General features: G+C 33.3%; 1 protein-coding gene across 4 annotated transcripts in view; it reads right to left on the bottom strand.

Annotated features, from left to right (window-relative positions):
- Window positions 1-565: 565 nt before the first annotated feature.
- The window catches only part of LOC132547654 (sestrin-1-like), a 57,327-nt gene continuing 36,642 nt past the window's right edge, over window positions 566-21,250 (bottom strand). Inside the window, exons 4-12 of one of the 4 annotated variants that reach the window (XR_009554125.1) lie at window positions 8,746-8,775; window positions 7,105-7,275; window positions 6,657-6,839; window positions 6,165-6,392; window positions 5,835-5,967; window positions 5,235-5,472; window positions 4,854-5,079; window positions 2,805-4,644; window positions 566-2,706 (exon numbers count right to left, since the gene is read on the bottom strand). Coding sequence is in view for 3 of the 4 variants with exons in the window: in XM_060211440.1 (XP_060067423.1) it covers window positions 4,558-4,644; window positions 4,854-5,079; window positions 5,235-5,472; window positions 5,835-5,967; window positions 6,165-6,392; window positions 6,657-6,839; window positions 7,105-7,275; window positions 8,746-8,775; window positions 9,496-9,651 (1,452 nt within the window). In the remaining variant the exon portion in view is untranslated. Of the gene's footprint in view, window positions 4,645-4,853; window positions 5,080-5,234; window positions 5,473-5,834; window positions 5,968-6,164; window positions 6,393-6,656; window positions 6,840-7,104; window positions 7,276-7,395; window positions 7,552-8,745; window positions 8,776-9,495; window positions 9,729-21,250 lie in introns of those variants that run through there. The other 3 variants (XM_060211440.1, XM_060211438.1, XM_060211441.1) reach the window with 3 other exon arrangements.

Raw genomic sequence — 21,250 nt, 5'->3', positions numbered from 1 at the left:
AAATATTTGATAAAAAATAAGTTCATCACATCGAGAAACTACCCCATGTTAAAACTTTGGGCATCTTCGCTAATGGGAAGAAATTTAGATTTTCACAAATTATTTCACTTTGACCTTGGAAATAAGCCAATGTCAAACTTAAATCGTCCTTTATCATAGCATGTCTCTTAAGACATATTCAGAGGTAATTTCAAAATGTAAAATCTTGAAATCGCCCAACCTATTTTGTGGCTCTTCATCCCTGCTTGCTATTGGCTTTGTACGTATGGTGACCTTGCCTCATATCATTCAGAGAAAGACATTTACAAATTGTATCCAACTTGATAGCCATTTATCCCAACATGCTACCAACACTGTAAGGCCTCACTTGGTTTTTGAAGAAAACATTGAAGAAATATTGTAATTTAACCCACTTGCCTGGGAACAACTTAAATAGTTCTCAAAAGCTATCATGCTATTGGCTGTTATCGTAACCTTTGACCTGACCCCAAGGAAGGAGCTGAATTTCTCTTCAGGCATATGAGCTTTCTGAAACATACATGTTAAAAAAAACAACAGTAGGAAATTTTCTTCAACTTTTTCTTTATTTAGCAACATAGTATCACAACGTAGGAAAGGTTAATTTGTAAAATAAATAATACAGATTCATTTTTAGACTAGGACAGTCCAAACAGATTAACACTGGCACCAGTATTTCTGTACATGTATAGAGATCAGGTTTGGAATGAATAACAGTGTTTCTCCTTCCTATCACTGAACAAAACAGACTACTCCCTAACAAACACCCACTCACAGCTATGCTAGGACACTTTGTTTAACCAATGGAAGCCTACAAGTGTCCTCAGCATCCTTTTCCACACAACTCTTGGATACAACAAGGATTGTTTTGATCAGTGAAGGAAAAAACACTTTTATTATTGCAAACGTCCTGGTCATCATAATTTTCATGTTCCTTAACAATGACAACTTTGGAGGTCTTTCACATAAATTTCAATAGATACAAAAAGATCAATATAGTTAAGATCTGATGAGCACATTTTTATCTCCAAAAGGAAAGACACTTTTGTTGCTTAAAGGTTTTTAAACAAGGTTCTGGTTTGTCATGTATATCTTTTTATGCATGCAGGATTTCTTAAAATACACTTATATATTATCTTTTACTGCAGACTCTAAGAAACAAATATAGTGAACACATCTGTAAGACAGTGCATTCTTCCATTTTCTAAAATAATTCTATTGTTACCAACAGTTTCAGTTTTTCTTTTAATAGTTTCTGGATTTTATGAACCAAGTTACATTCATAATTTGACAGTACATACATGAACATAGGGGGCATATTCAACAATTCCACATATCAGTAATGCCCCATCACAATACTTCAATACAATATATAATCAAAATAGATGTGTCATATCTCATAATTGCACAAAATTTATATTGAAAATATTTCATTTGTGATAAAAACTGCATGTTGATCATTTTAGCCATTTCTGAATTGCCATTTTCTAGTTTATATAAATAAAACATTTTGTTCGATGCTTAGATCATTACAGTCAATCTGTTATCTAACGTGAATTATGTGTTATTTACAATATGCACGGTAACACCATATTTCTCTCCAAAACATAAACTGTAAGAATTAGATACATGTACATACTTTGTTCTAATAATGAAAATAATCTCAAATCCATGCAAAATAATGATGCAATATTTCCAAGTTAGCCTTAGGAAAAGTTGTGTGTTGGTTCTGTTGTCTTTTACACTGCTCAATGATCAACGGACAACAGAAGAAAAGTCCATTTTTATCATAAACTTAAATTAGCAAAACCTTATATTTACATCAATGAGCCTCATTTGATTTTTAGGACAACTAGAGTTACTTTTCAAAGATAATTTTCTTCTTAGGAAATCTATAAATACACAAGGCTTACAACCTTAACAACAGTATTTTGACAATACATACCATATCATGTACCATTTATTTACATTGATACACTGGCCCAGGTCAGATCTATTACCAACCACACATAAACCTATTACTGTTGGGTATATATATTGTGCTATAAATCAACCAATTAAATCATCTTCATTGGTTGTATCTGTTCAGAGCTTTTGATTGAAACATCTAGTTGTCAAAATTGATCTGAAAGTCAGGTGTATGTTCTACTTCAAATATTAAACATGTCAACAAGAAGATATTCTAGAATAAAAACATTCTAGACTGATCTAGACTTTTAGAGTGATTTTACAAGTACATAAAATCATCAGCTTGAAGCGAAACAAGGAAACGGGAATTAGAAATGGCAAATGACTGAAGCAGTATATAATGGCGTAGGTTTGACTGCAGTAGGCCTGGTTAGCTCAACAAAATATACAGGAAATATTTGATCATGCTAACCAAACTTTGACTACAACTTGCCCACCAAGAACACTTCCTATCTTCTTAACTAGCTATTGATAGAACAACAACAATAAAGTAAAACAACCAAACCTGGTATTGGGATACCCACTCAGGTTTTGGTAACCCGACCTGATCTTGGGATACCCACTCAGGTTTTGGTAACCCGACCTGATCTTGGGATACCCACTCAGGATTTGGTAACCCAACCTGATCTAGGGATACCCACTCAGGTTTTGGTAACCCGACCTGGTATTGGGAAACCCAACCTGATCTTGGGATACCCACTCAGGTTTTGGTAACCCGACCTGGTATTGGGAAACCCAACCTGATCTTGGGATACCCACTCAGGTTTTGGTAACCCAACCTGATCTTTGGACAATCACTCAGATGTTAGTAACCCAACCTGATCTTGGGATACCCACTCAGGTTTAGGTAACCCATCCAACCTGATCTTGGGATACCCACTCAGGTTTTGGTAAGTTGGAGGTTTTAAACACTATCTATAATATTTATATAAATAATACTAACAAGTTACAAGGCAAGCCATGTATTATATATAACAGACATAACTACATATTGGTATGTATGTAAAATGAGACCTTATACACATATATGCTTATTTACATTTGTTTGCCCTATATCATTAACTATATCACTTATCAGCAGCTATTAAGAATAATGTGTGTTAAGAACCTGGAAAACACAGCTGTATTTGTAACAACACAGCACATCAAATGAAGAAAATCTAAATACAACACAAATTTTGTATTTTTGATTGTAGCACTACGTCTTTTGACTAACCTCTAGGTTTTGGAAAAAGTTTAATATTTTGATTTTGAAATAAATATTTAAAAAAACTTATTGTACCCGTTTTCACAAGTCTACCATATCAATCCTGACTACACTCCCAAGATAAACTTGTGAGGTCAGTGAATTGGCTGCTTTTCTGGGACACGTCCATCTCCTGAAGAACTGAACAGCCAGATCATCAACAGTGATGGGAAGCTTAGGGGGAACTTATAATAAATTTCAAAACTTAATTTTTTGTTCAATCAGGTCTCGCTAAACTCTTTTCAAATTTAGATAAAATCTTGGTGTCGTTTCACCAATATATAGCTATGGTACACTTGAATATTGCATAAAGTGACATACTCAGCCAAGGACAGATACACAGAAATGTCAACATGACTAGGAAACATTATTTGTACGAGGCAGGATAATTCACACAACACTGTGGAATGTATTGTTAGGAAACAAACAAACTTGCACCATAACAGTAACCTACAGTTACCAGTAATGCTGTCAACAATTATAGGAGACTTTGGTTTTCAGAAGTGTCTTGATAAACAGTGATTTGTATAGAAATAAGACAATGTGGAGACTATGAAAGTAATCAAAGTATTATATATATATATAACAAAATGAGTATAGCTTTAAGCAGTTTACAATGTAACTTAGGTCTGCAGCACCTATTGAAAGACATTTGGAGTTCTTGCCCGAAATGGCTCACCACATTTTGGCCACACTCTGGGTGTTTACTCACCAGAACCCCCATTTGTGCAACCATATGTAAGTCATGACAAGGGTTCCTTATAACTCTATAATCTCCTTGGATTGATGCTTATAGCATCTCTCTCAGTCTATAAATTGCACATCCAACATGTTTATATGAATACATAATGAACTTGTTCACTACAGATATGATCTGTCAACGCTATCTTCCTCCTCTTTCTCACCATACACAGAAACTGTGTAAATCGTTCTCAACTCTCTGTTCTAATCACAACAAGTAGATCTCATCTACTGCTTTTAAAACAATGGACTACTTTCTAACACAACATAAAACACATTTACAATGTATTCATACATCCCACAACTATTATGTCACAGATATTTAGTAGTTGATGTCCATAAATCTCGCCACCATAAGTTTTTTATTTTGTTAAAATGAAAGACATTATCACAGACACATTGAACTGAACTACTTGATGCATCACCAGTAGTGCATGCACCACTATCAGTCTTCGTTCAATCAGGAAAGGCTTTCTGCAACCAAAGAAGGTTAATTGCTTATCCATATCCAATCACAGTACTTCAATGAGGATTGCCTCTCACCACACTTTTCTGTTGTTTTAGTTCTGAAAAAAGTCTTTACATCACGTCATAAATTGCATCACACCCCTCAATGCATATAGGAGTTCTGCCTGAAACCGTGCCTCTAGCAACATCAGATTCACATGCACCTGTGAAATGAGAAAAAAAAATGTATCTTTCTTTGAAATCAGAAATAAATTACATGATCAAGTTAAACAAATGAAACAGATACTCTGATGTAATCTATTTACATTACCCTCTATAGCTTTTTTGTATTAATTCAGTTGTGAACATTTTAAAACTACCATGAAAGTTTTAGAACACTCAAATAAAAAAGCATTTCTAGAACTACACTTACCTTTTCTGAATGTTTAAATTCCCTCATGACATTATCGTAATCTTTGCGAGTCAATCTTTCTGGATAACACGTCATTGTCTTTATGTAAGCCTTCAGATTTCTTTCTAGCAGCTGATTCACCTGACCGTAGTTGTAATCATCATGCATGATACCATATAAACAGTGAATGTAACTCCAGATAGCGCGACGGAATGCAGTGGTGTCCACATCACGTATTTCTCCCATTCTGTAAATGCATCAATAGTTGTGTCAAAATTTAATCCATACAAATTTTCAAACATGCTTTAATAGTGTCATGTAAGTGAGGTTTTTATGAGGACATTAATTTAATTCAACTTTTTTTTACATGGAAAATAAAAAAGAATGAATAGATATACTTACGTGTAGTAAGTCATGTTGGTTGCTACGGAGAATTTGTCCTCTAAGTGATTACCAATGTCCATATACAATCTATTGGATAATGAGAACCCATGATCTTCCCAACTGTAATCAGTAGCTCTAAAGGTAGGTATGTCTTCAACAGAGTCTCGTTTGGCGAAATCTTGGTAACAGTATTCAGCTTCATCAACATATTTCAAGACTTCAGCCTTTGGTGATGGCCGCACAGTGTTAGCAGCAACTGAGTAAAAAGAAACAGTCACCAATGTAATATTTAATTTGTATTTTGTCCCATCAGAAGTGTCTGTGGGTACATCATGGTACAACTTGTAATAAAAACCTGTAATAGGAGAAATGCTGTTGATACTGAACAGCTACATCATCTTAAGTTTGGAGAAGCTTTGTAAGGAGGATTATACAAAAGTTGTTTGCAGTACCATGACTTTCAGAATTAATCAATGCATGGATGTAAGACACATATCAATAGGACAGGATCACTGTCACACAGCACACTACAGAGATGATCAATAATGTTATAGCTAATGTTTTATCAATCACTGCTCTGACATCTAATCATTATCAATTACACACTACAGTACTTACTTTCAACACTCTGACTTTCCACCTTCTCAAATCTTTTAACTCTTTCCTCTTGCGTTGTTTCCTCTTCACCTTCTTCAACTAATTTCTTCATTCTTTCCATAAGAACTTCTATACCAACTTCAGGTTCAGAATTCTAAAGCAAACAACCATCCATGAATGAAAACTTTGTTAAATCATGAAATTAGCTATTCCATTATGTAAACTCTGTAATATTTCATATTCTAATAACTTATCAAAGTTCCACTTTCATTTGGATAGTGTCCTTTCTTAGAAGAAAATGTTTGGTAGGATTAATATTAAATGGTATTCAGTTTGACAAATCATACTTACGATATCCCCATTTGTGGAAGAACTGTCTGAGGAATCAAAATCATTGGCATTTTTCTCTACAGGGGACTGAGGTCTGTAAGTGTAACCACCATTGTGGTCAATCTCGGATTTGATCCCACACCCATAAACAAAGGAACAAAGTGAATGGAAGTGTGCCATGAGAATCAAAGCTTGCACCAATTCACTTATAGACCAATTGTCTTTGGAGTTGGTTGATCTTGCGAGTTTCTGAAAATCAAGTATAATTCTTAATCAGTTAACTTTCTTAATTATAAAGTGCAAAATGTTCAGTTCTCATAGTAACAAATCTATCATAAATTATGGATATCATCCTGAAATATTTATTCTACTATAATTAACAAATTATTCACCTTCAATTTATTTTTTTCGCTTTCATCAGAACATTTAAACCAGATAGAACTTGTTATAACCATGGACAAGTTTAATGATGGATGTTATGTGGTCAAGAGACAGCTGTACACTAATACATACCTCAATATGTGACTTGCATATCAACCAAGGCCGATGTGCCAGTAATTTGTTGAGTTCATTCAAATCCCTTAGTTTTTTGGGAACATGGCTTGTTCCCTTCAACCATTCGGGATCTCCACCTTGCAGAATGAATTCCTGTTCATGGAGATGAACCAGATAGGTACACATGTGCCTGCTGGCAGCCTGTAAATTGAAAAAGAAAAAAAATTTAATGTCTGAGAAAGAGCAGAAACAAAATCTTACAATACTTTCTGAAAATATATGCAACAACAAATCTTTCTTTTTACCAAATTAAAAAAAATCTATCAATTACATTTTTCAAAACCAAAACTACAAATTAAATGACCACATCTATTAATATTTTGTACCAGTTTGTAATTTTCTTTACATATATTTGATTTTTACCAAAAAACACTAAAAAGAAAGCTGTTGATGTTTGATAACATACCATGATCGCAATGTAATGCCGATAATGGAATGGTAGGGCCCCATCTCCTTTCATCAGATACTGTTGTGTCCTCAGAAAACATTCTAAGTATTGTGGATGATAACCCATGAGCTGAACGACATGATCCAGCCGGTTATTCTGTAGGAAAGCATCCACAAACAGGGCCTGTGTCTAAAAGACAAAAAGTAAATGTTTTGTGATTAAAGTAATAAAATCTTGTATGTTAATATAGCTCGTTCAATTCAAGATGATGATCAGGTGAAAATTTGTTTGAAAATATACAATATTTACCTCCATAAGTTTAGGCAATCCCATTTTCTCTGAATATTTCACACCTAATATTTTCAGTAAATGTTCCAACTGTGTCATTTTAAAACACTTCTTTCAAATAAAATAACCTGTCCACTGTTTACATATCACTAACAACTACAGTAAAGTACACTACCACAGACGTCCATATCCTTACTTCAACCAAGGCAGTGCTAATGAACTGGTTGTTAGCCTACACTACACTGTATATCTACCAACACTACTATTGCATCAGCACAGAGCAGACCCTGTTGTTTGTATGTATGTACACAAGACATAGGAATATATTGCATCATGCCACTAGTGTCGTCAGTCTATAGCCTATCCTATGGTACAAAAAAGGAACTACTTGTTATATTTCTTCCTGTGCGACTTTTCAAGCATGACTGGTTTTTTATACAAATATTTCATCATCTTGTTTACAGCAATGCAGTCACAGGCCAAACAATTTCACTTCCCATTGAATTTTTAATCTGAAAGCACTCCTATTTCACTTTACATTGACTTTGCACTTTTCACTGCAAGTTTTTGTTCAAACCTCGACACAAAAAGGTGCTTAGCAAATGTATGAAGCTTTTTTTTAAATGAAAAATGGGTAATTTCTAACAAGTGAGCTTAATGTTAAGATACTCTGATCATTTCAAATTTCTTTTGAAATAAGATGATAATTTTATTGGTAATGCCTTTTATAGTAATATAAAGCTAGTTTATATACTTATTCCCTAATATTTCTGCCATTTTAATAATGAAAAGGACAATAAGAAAATATTTTTTGACTGAAAAAGTTGTGAAAATCTAATCTCTCAGCCTCCAAAATTTGCAACATCCAAATCAAATTTTTTTTGCTACGATTTAAGTCATACTTAATTGCAATTGGCTATGCAGGAAATAAAGTTCAGTATCCTTTATATTTCTGAGATACAGCAACTCAATCCTTATATTGGGTTAGGAGTTTAAAAAAGCACGTAAATAAATATTCAGAAATTGCTCAAAATCGAAATTATGTTAGCATTCCAAAAATTTTCTGTCAGCTTTCCCAAATTGTTCCAACTGCAAGGTTTAGAGCTCTTGACCACAATAATTTTTCTTAAAACTGTGTAAAAAAGGAGGCTGAGTATTAATTTCAGCACAGGAATTACTTGTATGTGAATTTGAGTTTTAATACTACTATAATAACAGGTATCATGTTATGCATATGATTCCTATTATTTTTAGAAGCACAGTAACTTTATTTCACATACAGAACGTCCGATTCCTGTTCTTTTTTAGTATTATTTTAGTAACTCAACATTCCTGATCAATCCCACAAATTAACAGAATTTACATACATACCTCTGTATCTTTTGAGCTTGCTGGTATTATCTGCAAAATAAAAGGAATGCATACGTAAATACCTAACGATTCTGCACAAAACTGAATAAGATAAGAGGAAGCTGTCATCTTCATTTTCTCCTCCCTGTGGTCGGAAACTTTCTTAGAGAAGCAATTTCAATATTAATTACATTAGCCAAATGTTGACATATGTGAAACATAAAATAAACTTACTGCTTGCTGCAACTTAGGAACATCTATAGAGTTTTTCATAACCATCTTTTGTCTATCTTAACTGTCAAATTTCAAGTCCTGTCAAGTAAGATTGACGCTCCTTTGTCTAGTTCATAAACAGCTGATTTTTCCAGCTGACCTTGCGAAGATAGAAGCGACACCTAACGGATAGTATCTTTTACAGAGGGAACATTTCAAAACCAAAATACAAGCCCTGGTCGGATGCATTTCTAGGGTATCAATCATCACCAACTTTCAGCAAACACAATTTGGTAACTTACAAACAACAACAGCGTAAGCATTGCCATGATAATAATAAGAATGATCTGACAGCAAAATTATGGAAAATACTTTATGACTTTGCTGCAATTTTTCGTTCTACAAAGTGCAAAGACAAGTGCAACGAGAATAACGTGAAAAGAATAATATCTTCAAGACTAAACATTTCTGTTTATTTCATACTTCATTGCTACAGTGATATATTAATTAATAATAACAAAATCATGCTTTCCTCAAAGTAAATATATAAAACGCTACCTTTTCCGCTTGAACTGTTTGTCCATCCTTTCTAGGTGCAATATCGCACATTTGACAACTCAAGATAACAGATGCACTATTATTGTTTCCGTTTATCTTATCCAAATCTGCAGCTTTAAGCTCCAACGAGTTTGAAGTATTTGCAAAATCCAACATCACCGAACAGGGTTTTACATAATAAACATTTCCCTCAGTGTGCAACACAACCTCTCCGTTATAACTCTACTCGTTACTCTGAACAGCTGAGGTAGCGGCTAGTAACTCAGTCAATGTATGCTAATACATGCAAGATGAAGTCATCGGGAGGAGCTTCTTCTAACAACCAATCACATTTCATCTAAAGTCACGTGCCCAATTGATTGACACGACGAATGGGATTTTTCCACGGACAGATAAACGCCGGTTCGTCAATTAAAATTTCTTATACACAGCTTGACGGCAAATTGTTTCTAACAGCACTTATAAAACAACTCAATTCAATACAAATTTGATGGAGATCATACCATATTAAATACCAAAATGAACAATTCATCAGATATTTTCCATCGCTATAACGGACACTACCAAGTTCATATCTATAAATAAAGTGCATGAAACTGGGGCTGTCTCAAAATTAAACTGAATTCGAAAAGATTGTGTTCTAATTCATAATTCAGTCGTTTGTCATTTAGTTGTTGACTAAGAAACATTATCTATCTACTCCAAAAAATGTGATTTGAAAATAATTTTCAAAATATCTCGATTATTCTAATCGACAGTATCACGTTTTAAAAAACGCGTGTTTGTCTACGAACAGCTGATGTTCAAAGCACGACGTTGATTGGTTAAAAAATGGGTTTGCCCAAAGGTGATATTTCATTGGTGGAAAACGGGGGTGTGTTCCAAACGACCTTCACCTGAATATCAGCTATGATCAACAACGTGACCACGCACCATTTACTTTGCTTTAGTTTTAATAAGGCGACATGAACATTATTCATCAAAACAAGTCTTACATTTATATAAGAAAATCTACAAAATGCACACAGAAACACAAGTTGTTTCACGAAGGTACTTGTTATTGTCTGACTTGGTAAGCTTTTGTCACTGGCCTCGCACAAACAAATCAGCATAAGCATGAAATGAAATAATTAAAACAAAATACAACAATAAAATGGTATGTTATAGGGACTCTTAGAAAACATGTTTTATACTTCTAAAACGACAAATGCTTGGAATCATCGTTTATGTTGTTTAATACTTTTAAATTCAAGTATAATTTAAAATTAAACTTACTTGAATAAACTAATATTTCTTAACTAATATTCATTATTTAAGCAGAATCTTACTTAAAGACAAGGTAGTTTGTTGGCATCAAGGTTCAGTTATAAGTGACTTTAATGCCTTGTGATATGATACACAGCAGCCTCCTGCTACCCAAGCTTCATCCGTTCTATAACAGCCTGTAATGCGTGAACTTTACCAATACAATATTTATAACAAAATCATAACATTGTCATGTTACAGCAGTGAAGCTCAATGTTTGCATGTTACTTTTAAAAAGTTATGGTAGGTATACACGCAACACTGGTCAATCAAAAAAGTATATATTCTTTTACATGTTTACAGTTTTGTAACCAGGTGTCAAAACAGCCATTATGATTATACATAGAATTTAAAATTTCATTTACTACACCAAAAGTAATTCAATATTGTCACAATGTTTAGGGAGTTGAATGGTTTGATCCATACAATACCAATGATTTCAATAACTTTGTAGATTTTCAATGTGATTATCACTGAACCACTCCTGCAGAACGTACTAAGTTGGATCCAATTTTAATATTTATATACGATCACTACACTCTGTTGAATGTATAAGTGTGAATATATATTTGACAATAGAAGTTAACAAACTTCTCACATGTATTTTTAGTTACATTACAAAGTAACTCTGAGAAAATTTTTATGAATACAAATATAATGATTGTTTTTCTGTAATATTTGAGCTAAACACAAGGTAATGCAGTAAATTTGAAATTATATCAACCGTCATAAAGCTGAATATCTCCTTATCTTATCACTTTTCTCACTAATACATCTTGCAATTTCTTGATGATAAAAAGGATGATTATGACATAGATTTCTTTACCTGAAACTTTTGAGTAGTAGAAAACATAAACATTTTAAAGTCTTACCTTGAGCCTGATAATTTTTACCTAATTTTGACTTTGATAACCCTGACCTTAGCTCTCTCTCCCCCACCCCTCTCTCTATATATAAATATATGTGTGTGTGTCTGTGTGTGTGTGTATAAGCCTTAAGCTTGATTACCTTCATTAACTTAAGATCAGATTGCACAGTTTTTTATCACAATCCAACAAATGTATGAAATACAGTCTATGGAAATTTCCAAACACATTGCATGATCACTAATGATTCAGACACACATTAACACCATAGCAACAAAACTGTCTATCCATTTTAGGGGTTATCATTATGAATCATGGAGTAATTTCTCTCAGTAGTTAGGCCCTGTTCCCATATTTTCATTATAAACACAATAAAGGTCTCTATAGATCATCCCAGGGACTATCATTTCTATGTAGGTCCATCTCTCTTCAGAATCTCGGAGTGGTGTGCCCTTATACCCCCTTTCTATATGCACCTAGCAACCTGAACAGTTTGATTGGCCTGCTTTTGTAACCATCACACCCATCTAGATGACCTCTAGAACAGCCAGTCAGCTAGATTAATGGAAAGAAGAAATCAATATGATAAACAAGAAGAAAGGACTGCTAATGAAAAACTGGCTATTCTAAGAATCAATAGAGACATGTCTGTTTCCGTTCATTGCTGTGAGAATGATGGTGTCCATTGAGTGTTTTTATAGAAAACTCACGGGGTTGGTCAAGTTAACAACTAACAAAGGGAAACTGTTTGTCTTTAGTAGACAATTTTTTACTATAAGTCAGTTTCAATGCTTGATTTTGATAGAAAAAAATACACCCCCCTCAAATAAAGTCTTTTTGATAGAATAACAGTGAAATTTGTCTTGTTGGGAATATTTCTGAAGCTGACCAGCATTGATCAACTGGGGGCCATCTCTATGCTGTAACTGTCTTGATGAATGAGAATGATGTTGGAATAGTTCTGTGTTTAAGGGCTCACTAAAATCACCATTGCCCAGCAATCTTTTTTGTCTCCAGGATTCTCTTTAAAATACAATTTTGGTGATGCTACTGTATTGCAAGCACATTCAATAATAAAATCCTGTTGATATTATATATTGTTAACATTGCTTCATTTAAACTGAGTGTTAAAATTACCACTGAAAAGACACATAAAAATTACTGCTTCATTTAGACTGACTATTGAAATTACCACTAAAAAAGACACATAAAAATTACTGCTTCATTTAGACTTATTGAAATTACCACTCAAAAGACACATAAGATTTTGGTCTGCTTAACAACTTCATCAAGCAACTTCCTCCCATGTAATCCACAACAGTAGTGACAGGTAACAAAACTGTTCAATTCTAGGCGAAGTTTATCTCTGTGTGAGAACGGCACACACTTGGCATTGCATCTTGCAAAATATGCTGATTCAGGAAAAATAGTGACATCCGGGAATGAGTCATCCGCTACGTTAAGTTTGGAGACAGTTTCAAGTAAATGGATTTTACTGGAGTCAGAAACATGTGTGAAATCTTGGTAAATTGGAATCTATGGACTAGACTATATCAAACGTCACGAAACATTACATGTTTTACAGAAATCGGGAACCTGACCTTAATCATGCCAGGGCATAAAAAAAAACTCCAAGGGATTAAATGGAAGATCATGTGTAATGAATGAAATGACATACATTCAATTAGGAAATGTCTTTTAACTTCTAGTGGAGGTAAAAACAACATTAAATCAACCTCTCTTCATTGCTAGAGATACTTTTTTTCTTTTAATCAGAAACAGATAAAAAATCCCTCAATTTAAATGTTAGATTTAAATATCAAGTCCATTGATTGGACAGATCTGGACATACCTCTCAACATGATGGCTATATATAAAATATGCATTGCTTATTTAACCAGTAAATGACATCTTCATTTCAAACCCTGAAGGCATAATAAGCTACCAACTGGCAGTGTGGGTTGTTTCCAATTCTTGTTCCTTAAGCAAAGCTGTGCAAATTAAGAGTAGTTCCACACAAATACAGCTCTCACAATATTCCATCTTGTACATTAATTAATTATATTTATTCTTTCAAACAGAGAGACAATATTCTGAACTTTAAATTTTTTTTCTACTTGTTTTTGTCTACTCAGGACTCAAGAAATAAAACTGAAGTCCCGCTAAAATTGTCTTCAATTCTTTGCCTTTTAAATTCCCTCTGAAGCTAGACAAGGTTCTCCATTATTGGTCTTGATGTTTTGTGAAAATTTCAATTCAAATTCTCAAAGTTTAATGGCTGTAACTCTGGAAAAAGGGAATTGCCAAATCAGACTTGACATGTATATTTTTACCTGTGTATTATACAACTGTCTATCCAATCAGGAGATCTGTATCTAGGTCTGGTAAAGTGTATATATCAGTGGGAACAAAATTATGACCGAATGACAGCCCAGGGAAACACTTCATTCCCCTCACCATCAAATAGTAGTGGCTTAAAAACAATGTATTTCTGACTATAAAGTTGTATATAATGAGAGTAATTATATATAGCACTGGCTTTTAAACTTTTTATGGTACTTAAATTTGAGAGGTTTTTGAAGATTTTTATCGATACTTTTTCTTTCATGACTTCATTTAGATATAGTGCAGAAGCTTAGTGAACATTCGTGAATGATACAATTTTTTGTTGAATCAGTGGAGATCATGAACGTACAGAGTTTGATGTAGAGGTGTTACATTACATTATCTGGTGATCATTTTCTTGCCAGCAAAATAAGGACAAACAATGGTAATGGTCTGTTTTCACATTAACACCCACAGGTCACATCAAGGTAATTAATGCTTTGATAAGACCAAGACCATACATAGGATAAGGGGAGTATTTTTTCCCCAGTGAAGAACACAAAATGAACATGAACTACTGAACTATGACATCTCACAACAACACTTTTTTTTCTTTTCTTTTTCTCATTTTACCGTTATCTTATAATGAATGAGCCATAAATATACCACTACATGTGTGTTACACCACCCACACCTAAACATCATATACATCCACATCACACGTGCTGGCGACCTGCAAAAGCATGCAAAGACCATGATTATCTTGTCAAACACTCTGAGGACTCTGATTTACATCAGATCTGCCACAATACATCATGGTAACCAGGAGAATAGGATCATAAAGTCATGTCAATCTCTATTCTTCAGGCCACATCAAAGGCCTGAATGGTCATCTAACTGGTCATATAAGTGACCTAGAGTGAATGTGAATGACCACAGCAGTGAAAGAGTATTTGTATGGTAATCACCGGACTTGCATTTGTGACAATTGTAGGTATATATTTCCCTTCACATCATATTCTCTTTCAGATACATGTCTTACTCCTTCATATAATTTCACCTTGACCTTCAAATTCTCCTTATCTAAATTTGCATTTATATGAAAATTCAAATAGGGCCAGATACAGATTTGAACTCCAAAGTAACTTAATTAAAACAAGGGAAGAATATCAATCCAAACAGCATTGGATTAGGTTATTTATTAATAAAACAAGTTCCATAATCATTGGTTATCCTATATGTTACTTAACAGCACATATCACTATTGTCTTTGACCAAATGGCATATTTTATGATCCTGTCATCAAATTTGCTACCAGTGATATCTTACCTCAAATAAAGGGTAGTATATCTCATGATACAATAAAACTAGTTATATAAATAATATTGATTAGTTTTTGATCAGGCCTGATAATAATCTACCATGTTTCCTTAAATCTCTGCTAACTCACCACAGTATGGCCATGTTCATTGTTGTCTGGGAATTAATTAATGGACAATGAACTGAGTGACATATGTACTGGAAAATTTAATCTAGAAACGTTCATGCTAACACCCTGACTTAGAACCAATATCATACCTTTCTCCACCCTCTTTAATAGCCTAAGACAAAGTATCATTTTCTGGGCATTATACTGTTAGGTAAATCAATGGGTATTAATAATTGACATCCTGTCTGTGTATGCAGATTATAAGTGACGTCCAACTTGGCTATCTGAACAACTGTCAGGTAATTAAGATGAGGGCAAATGAACTCAAAATTTAGACAAAGATAAATCAAGTCTGCCAATGATATACATTACAACATGATAAAAGAAAGACCTTATCCCACTCCTTTCAACACTTCTCACTGTTCTACTTCTAGTACTTATATTCCAATTCTGGAATATGAAGTAGAAGTACATAAAAGTTAATTTTCAGTTTTCAGTAACTGGTGGGGTGATAATTTGAAACTTATGATCAACTTAATGTTATGCATGAAGGCATCATGAAATCTTGATTTTCAATTTTCAACATTCATCAGGAAAAGTATTTATATATCTTTATTGACCCCTCCCCAAACTAGCAGATCACCAGGAAACAGTCAATACAATATTAAGGCTGCTGAACTATACTATATTATCAATATCACTATCTCATCCAGGGCTTTCCACCAAATAACCAGCCTGCTTTCTCTAACAAAAGAAAGGTGAATTATTCTGATCTTACACCCTTAACTGTAGGTGTGAAAGGGCTTGTAAGTTGTTAAATCATACACCCTGACCTTATCAGATATAGAACACTTTCTTGACTTTTATCATTTGAGACAGGCCAATGTTATCATGCACACCTTTGGCAGTGTGATTATATCTTGACCACTGTCCAGAAGGACTAAGAGTTCGACTAGTGCTGCCAGGTAAAGCTATACACCTGTACACCTGATAAATGTACTCTCTTACACAGGATGCTAGGGGCAGGTACACACTGATGACTGTCAGAAATTCTTATTACACAAAAAGTGATGTAAACTCTTGCCTGAGAGGAAATAGTTCACCTTAAATGACCACTTCGAAACAAATGTACCTTCAGACCATTGCAATTCAAACTTGTCAAATCAGTCCTTCACAATTTGCTTACCAGAGAGTTGACCAATATCAGTTATTATGGTATATCTGTTATTAGGCACCTGTGGTAATATTATGGTATATCTGTTATTAGGCACTGGTGGTAATATTATGGTATATCTGTAATTAGGCACCTGTGGTAATATTATGGTATATCTGTTATTAGGCACTGGTGGTAATATTATGGTATATCTGTTATTAGGCACTGGTGGTAATATTATGGTATATCTGTTATTAGGCACTGGTGGTAATATTATGGTATATCTGTTATTAGGCACTGGTGGTAATATTATGGTATATCTGTTATTAGGCACTGGTGGTAATATTATGGTATATCTGTAATTAGGCACATGTGGTAATATTATGGTATATCTGTTATTAGGAACTTGTGGTAATATTATGGTATATCTGTTATTAGGCACCTGTGGTAATATTATGGTATATCTGTTATTAGGCACTGGTGGTAATATTATGGTATATCTGTAATTAGGCACATGTGGTAATATTATGGTATATCTGTTATTAGGCACTGGTGGTAATATTATGGTATATCTGTTATTAGGCACTGGTGGTAATATTATGGTATATCTGTAATTAGGCACATGTGGTAATATTATGGTATATCTGTTATTAGGAACTTGTGGTAATATTATGGTATATCTGTTATTAGGCACCTGTGGTAATATTATGGTATATCTGTTATTAGGCACTGGTGGTAATATTATGGTATATCTGTTATTAGGCACTGGTGGTAATATTACGTTATATCTTATTAGGCAACGTAAAACCAACTAGCAGCTATTAATTTAGTCACTCAGAGGTTTCATGTGATTGTTGCAGGTCTGCATGTGTTAAGTTGTTGTTATATTTACTTAAAGTGTGAACTAGTTCTCAATTCATCAATGCACAACTAGTCCATGTCTTGAAGTACTGATGTCTGCAATACACCAACAGTTTCAGTGTCATAATCTATATGTTTAACTGTCCATTAATTCTAATGTGGTGTTCTGTTCTGCTCTGAATGTGACCAGAATTTAATGCTTATTTTTGTAGGTATTAGAGCATGACAGTAAGCTTCAGTCTAGAACTTATCGTCTCCAATTTTAAAGTTACTACTTGCAGGCTATATTTTTGAATCTAAGTTTGTGTAAGGTACGGTACATGGCAGACTCTATTTGAGCAAGTCTCTGCCATGTAATTACCAAAGACCTTCTTTTATGACCCAAAATTTCAACCCAAAAAATCATGGACAGGTAGCAGCTGCAGCATTTTCATTTATTCTTAAGATGCAGTTGTTAAATCTGGACGATTTACAAGAAAATTCCACAAAAGGCCCCTCATATTTCATCGATGAGAAATAGTGAGCGACCAGACCAAATCCCAATCCATGCAGTTATGGCCAGTCAACGAAAACTGGCTGATTCATCACTATCAGTCTCAAGCAGGTTGAATGTCATGTGAACTAATCATACCCTGTTTCCAACTATCAGGCACAAGTACAACTAATCAAATACACCCAGTGATCCACAATTCTGTCAAAAATGAAATCAGTTGCCAAGAGGTAGTGTAATCATGGTCTGGTGTTTCCTGTGACAAGACTTAAGACATATAGCTGTGTTATATAATAATATCAAAGTGTCAAATGTATCTAAATTGATGGAAAACACATTTAAGCTTTTAGGAGAATTGGAAATATAATAAAAATATCTAATGTTCATGAAGTCGTCATAAGTAAAACAGCTACAATTAAAAATGTACGAATTTCTGCAATTTTAATGGAGAAGCTATTTAGTTAACAAAGTGAACTGTCATGTTGCCCAGGGAAAACATTAATCAGTTCAGATTTTGTATAAGAAGCAAAGATCTCTCTTAAAGTAATTATCTCTTGGAACAGTGTTCAACCTAAATACATGTAATTTCTAATTCCATATACTGATAATAACAGGTGGCTTTGAAAACATTGATTTTATCAAATAAAACATTCTGTTATTTAAATATCAACCATATTGGTGAGTAGAGCTTGGTTACAGAGCATGATAATAAAACTCTCACTGTGCTGTCTTTAATTTCTAACATCTCTATAATAAAGTTAATACCAAGAGCTGTGTATATTTTTAACCAAAGAAAATGCTTAAAGAAAGTGATATTAAAACTCTCACTGTACTGTCTTGAACTTCGAATATCTATACAGGGTAACCAAGCATGTTACATAAAGGATTAAGAGATAAATGTTAAGAGTTCAAGTCATTTGGGACTATCAAAATAGTCTTCATTTTAACTAGATATAGAAAAACACACTATCTACAAGACCAAACTATGCAGAAAACTCAAGTCAGAGTTCAATTCCTAAGAACCTTGTTTATAATTTTATATAAGTTTTGATCAGATTAGTGAGATAAGCTATTGAAAACCCTATGTACAGATCTTACACGCCATAGAATCTGTTAAGTAATGGCCAGCACTGGAGACCAATCTTTACTTAGTACTGTTATTTTGACTGTGTAATCAATGTGTAAGCATTCCTTGTATGGTACACTCTAGACCTGAAAGTCTCCAACTCGTACATAATCAAAGACCAACTAATTATACATACTGGGATATATATATTGTGTCAGTGTGTCAATAGTTCTGGAATGAAGATTGTACTCCATTGTGGATTCTAACCCCAAATAAACCGGACAAACAATGGGTCAATTGTATGCAAAGAACATTTTAAACAACAGTCATAATAGTTCAGCCCTTCCATACAAGTTCTTCTTTATATGTAATTAGACCAGACTAAGTTGAATGAGTGACCTGGTACAAGTGACCTGTGGGGAGATTATCTACCTAAAGATATTAACGCTGTATACTCAAGACAGGTACTACAGTTAAAACTGTAAGGCACGAAATTACAAGTAAAGTCTAGTGGTCTTGGCAGTTACCTGAGGTACAATACTGAGTATCAACAGGAGGGTAAGCCTGGCACAAAAGAAGAACCAGTAATAAACAATATGTCTCCCTCCCTTCTCAAACATGCCATATAAGTTCTTCATGTTCTTCAAATTCCGTATAAGTAGACTTTAATCTAGAGATGTACACACACATGGGTACTTATTGGCCTTGCTGTAATGTATTAAGAATGTGTTAATAATTAGAAAATACTGTTGTATATATCACCTTTTGAATCCCATGATTATATCTGTTTATATCTGTTTTAAGAGCTGTGCTACATCATTGTCACATGGTTTAAATGGTGTTTTGCATGCTTTTTTACTGTCACAAAAACTATATGCTAAAATCCTTCTATGGCTTTGACTGTGATATATCAAGGACTTAAAATATTCAAAGTCCATGGCTATATCATGACTGATGTATAATTTGTGTCTTAAGGTCTCAAACAAATGCCATAAGATCTACAAGTTTTACTATCAAATTTTGCATTCCTTAATAAAATCATGATTAATGATCTCTGCATAAAGAGATACTTGTGACATAAGTCTACCATTTGTGGTTTACATGTGATAATAATGTAGTATGGCTCTCACAGACCATTTCAACACAAAAATTTGAAGTGATATAAAAAATGGTTTCCATCACATTAGGTACCTATTGTTTTATTAAATAAGACCTATTGTCTTACATTAACTTTATCTACTTTTATAAAGATCTAATGTCTAATATTAGCTTTATTTACTTTTATAAAGATCTATTGTCTAATATTAGCTTTATTTACTTTTATAAAGATCTATTGTCTTATATTAACTTTATCTACTTTTATAAAGATCTATTGTCTTATATTAACTTTATCTACTTTTATAAAGATCTATTGTCTAATATTAACTTTATTTACTTTTATAAAGATCTATTGTCTTATATTAACTTTATTTACTTTTATAAAGATCTATTGTCTAATATTAACTTTATTTACTTTTATAAAGATCTATTGTCTTATATTAACTTTATCTACTTTTATAAAGATCTATTGTCTAATATTAACTTTATCTACTTTTAAAAAGATCTATTGTCTTATATTAACTTTATTTACTTTTATAAAGATCTATTGTCTAATATTAACTTTATTTACTTTTATAAAGATCTATTGTCTTATATTAACTTTATTTACTTTTATAAAGATCTATTGTCTTATATTAACTTTATTTACTTTTATAAAGATCTGTTGTCTAATATTAACTTTATTTACTTTTATAAAGATCTATTGTCTTATATTAACTTTATCTACTTTTATGCAATCATTAGAAAACCCTAAAAACCACTAAAAATTAAATGACCCTAGTTTGACCCTGACAATTGATTATTGATAGCAATGAGAGATTTATGAAAGATTTTAAGCATTCTTGATTTTTCAGGAATTTCTTTGGTTTGTCTGCATTATGTGTAGATCCTATCAGTTCTATTGACATGACCTTGACCCAGGTTGTCAGTTTGTAGTTGTATGTCTGACAAATAACCCTGGGGTGCCTAAAAACAGGGAGTGACAGATTGGCAGAATGGTATATTGTGACTAGTGGATTCTTTATAGTTTTTGCTGTGTCTCATTTCTTGGGTAGGTGCAAGCAACATTATACACGTATGGAAACAGGTATCTCCTAATACTATGCATGTAGCACATTACATGTTAGCAAGTATCTGTAAAATATTAACAGGAATTTTCGCT

This window comes from Ylistrum balloti, unplaced genomic scaffold (assembly GCF_031769215.1).
Source record: "Ylistrum balloti isolate Yb309-2 unplaced genomic scaffold, AGI_CSIRO_Ybal_v1 Utg369972, whole genome shotgun sequence".
Taxonomy (NCBI): Eukaryota; Metazoa; Mollusca; class Bivalvia; order Pectinida; family Pectinidae; genus Ylistrum; species Ylistrum balloti.
This window is presented reverse-complemented; position numbering and strand designations above follow the sequence as displayed.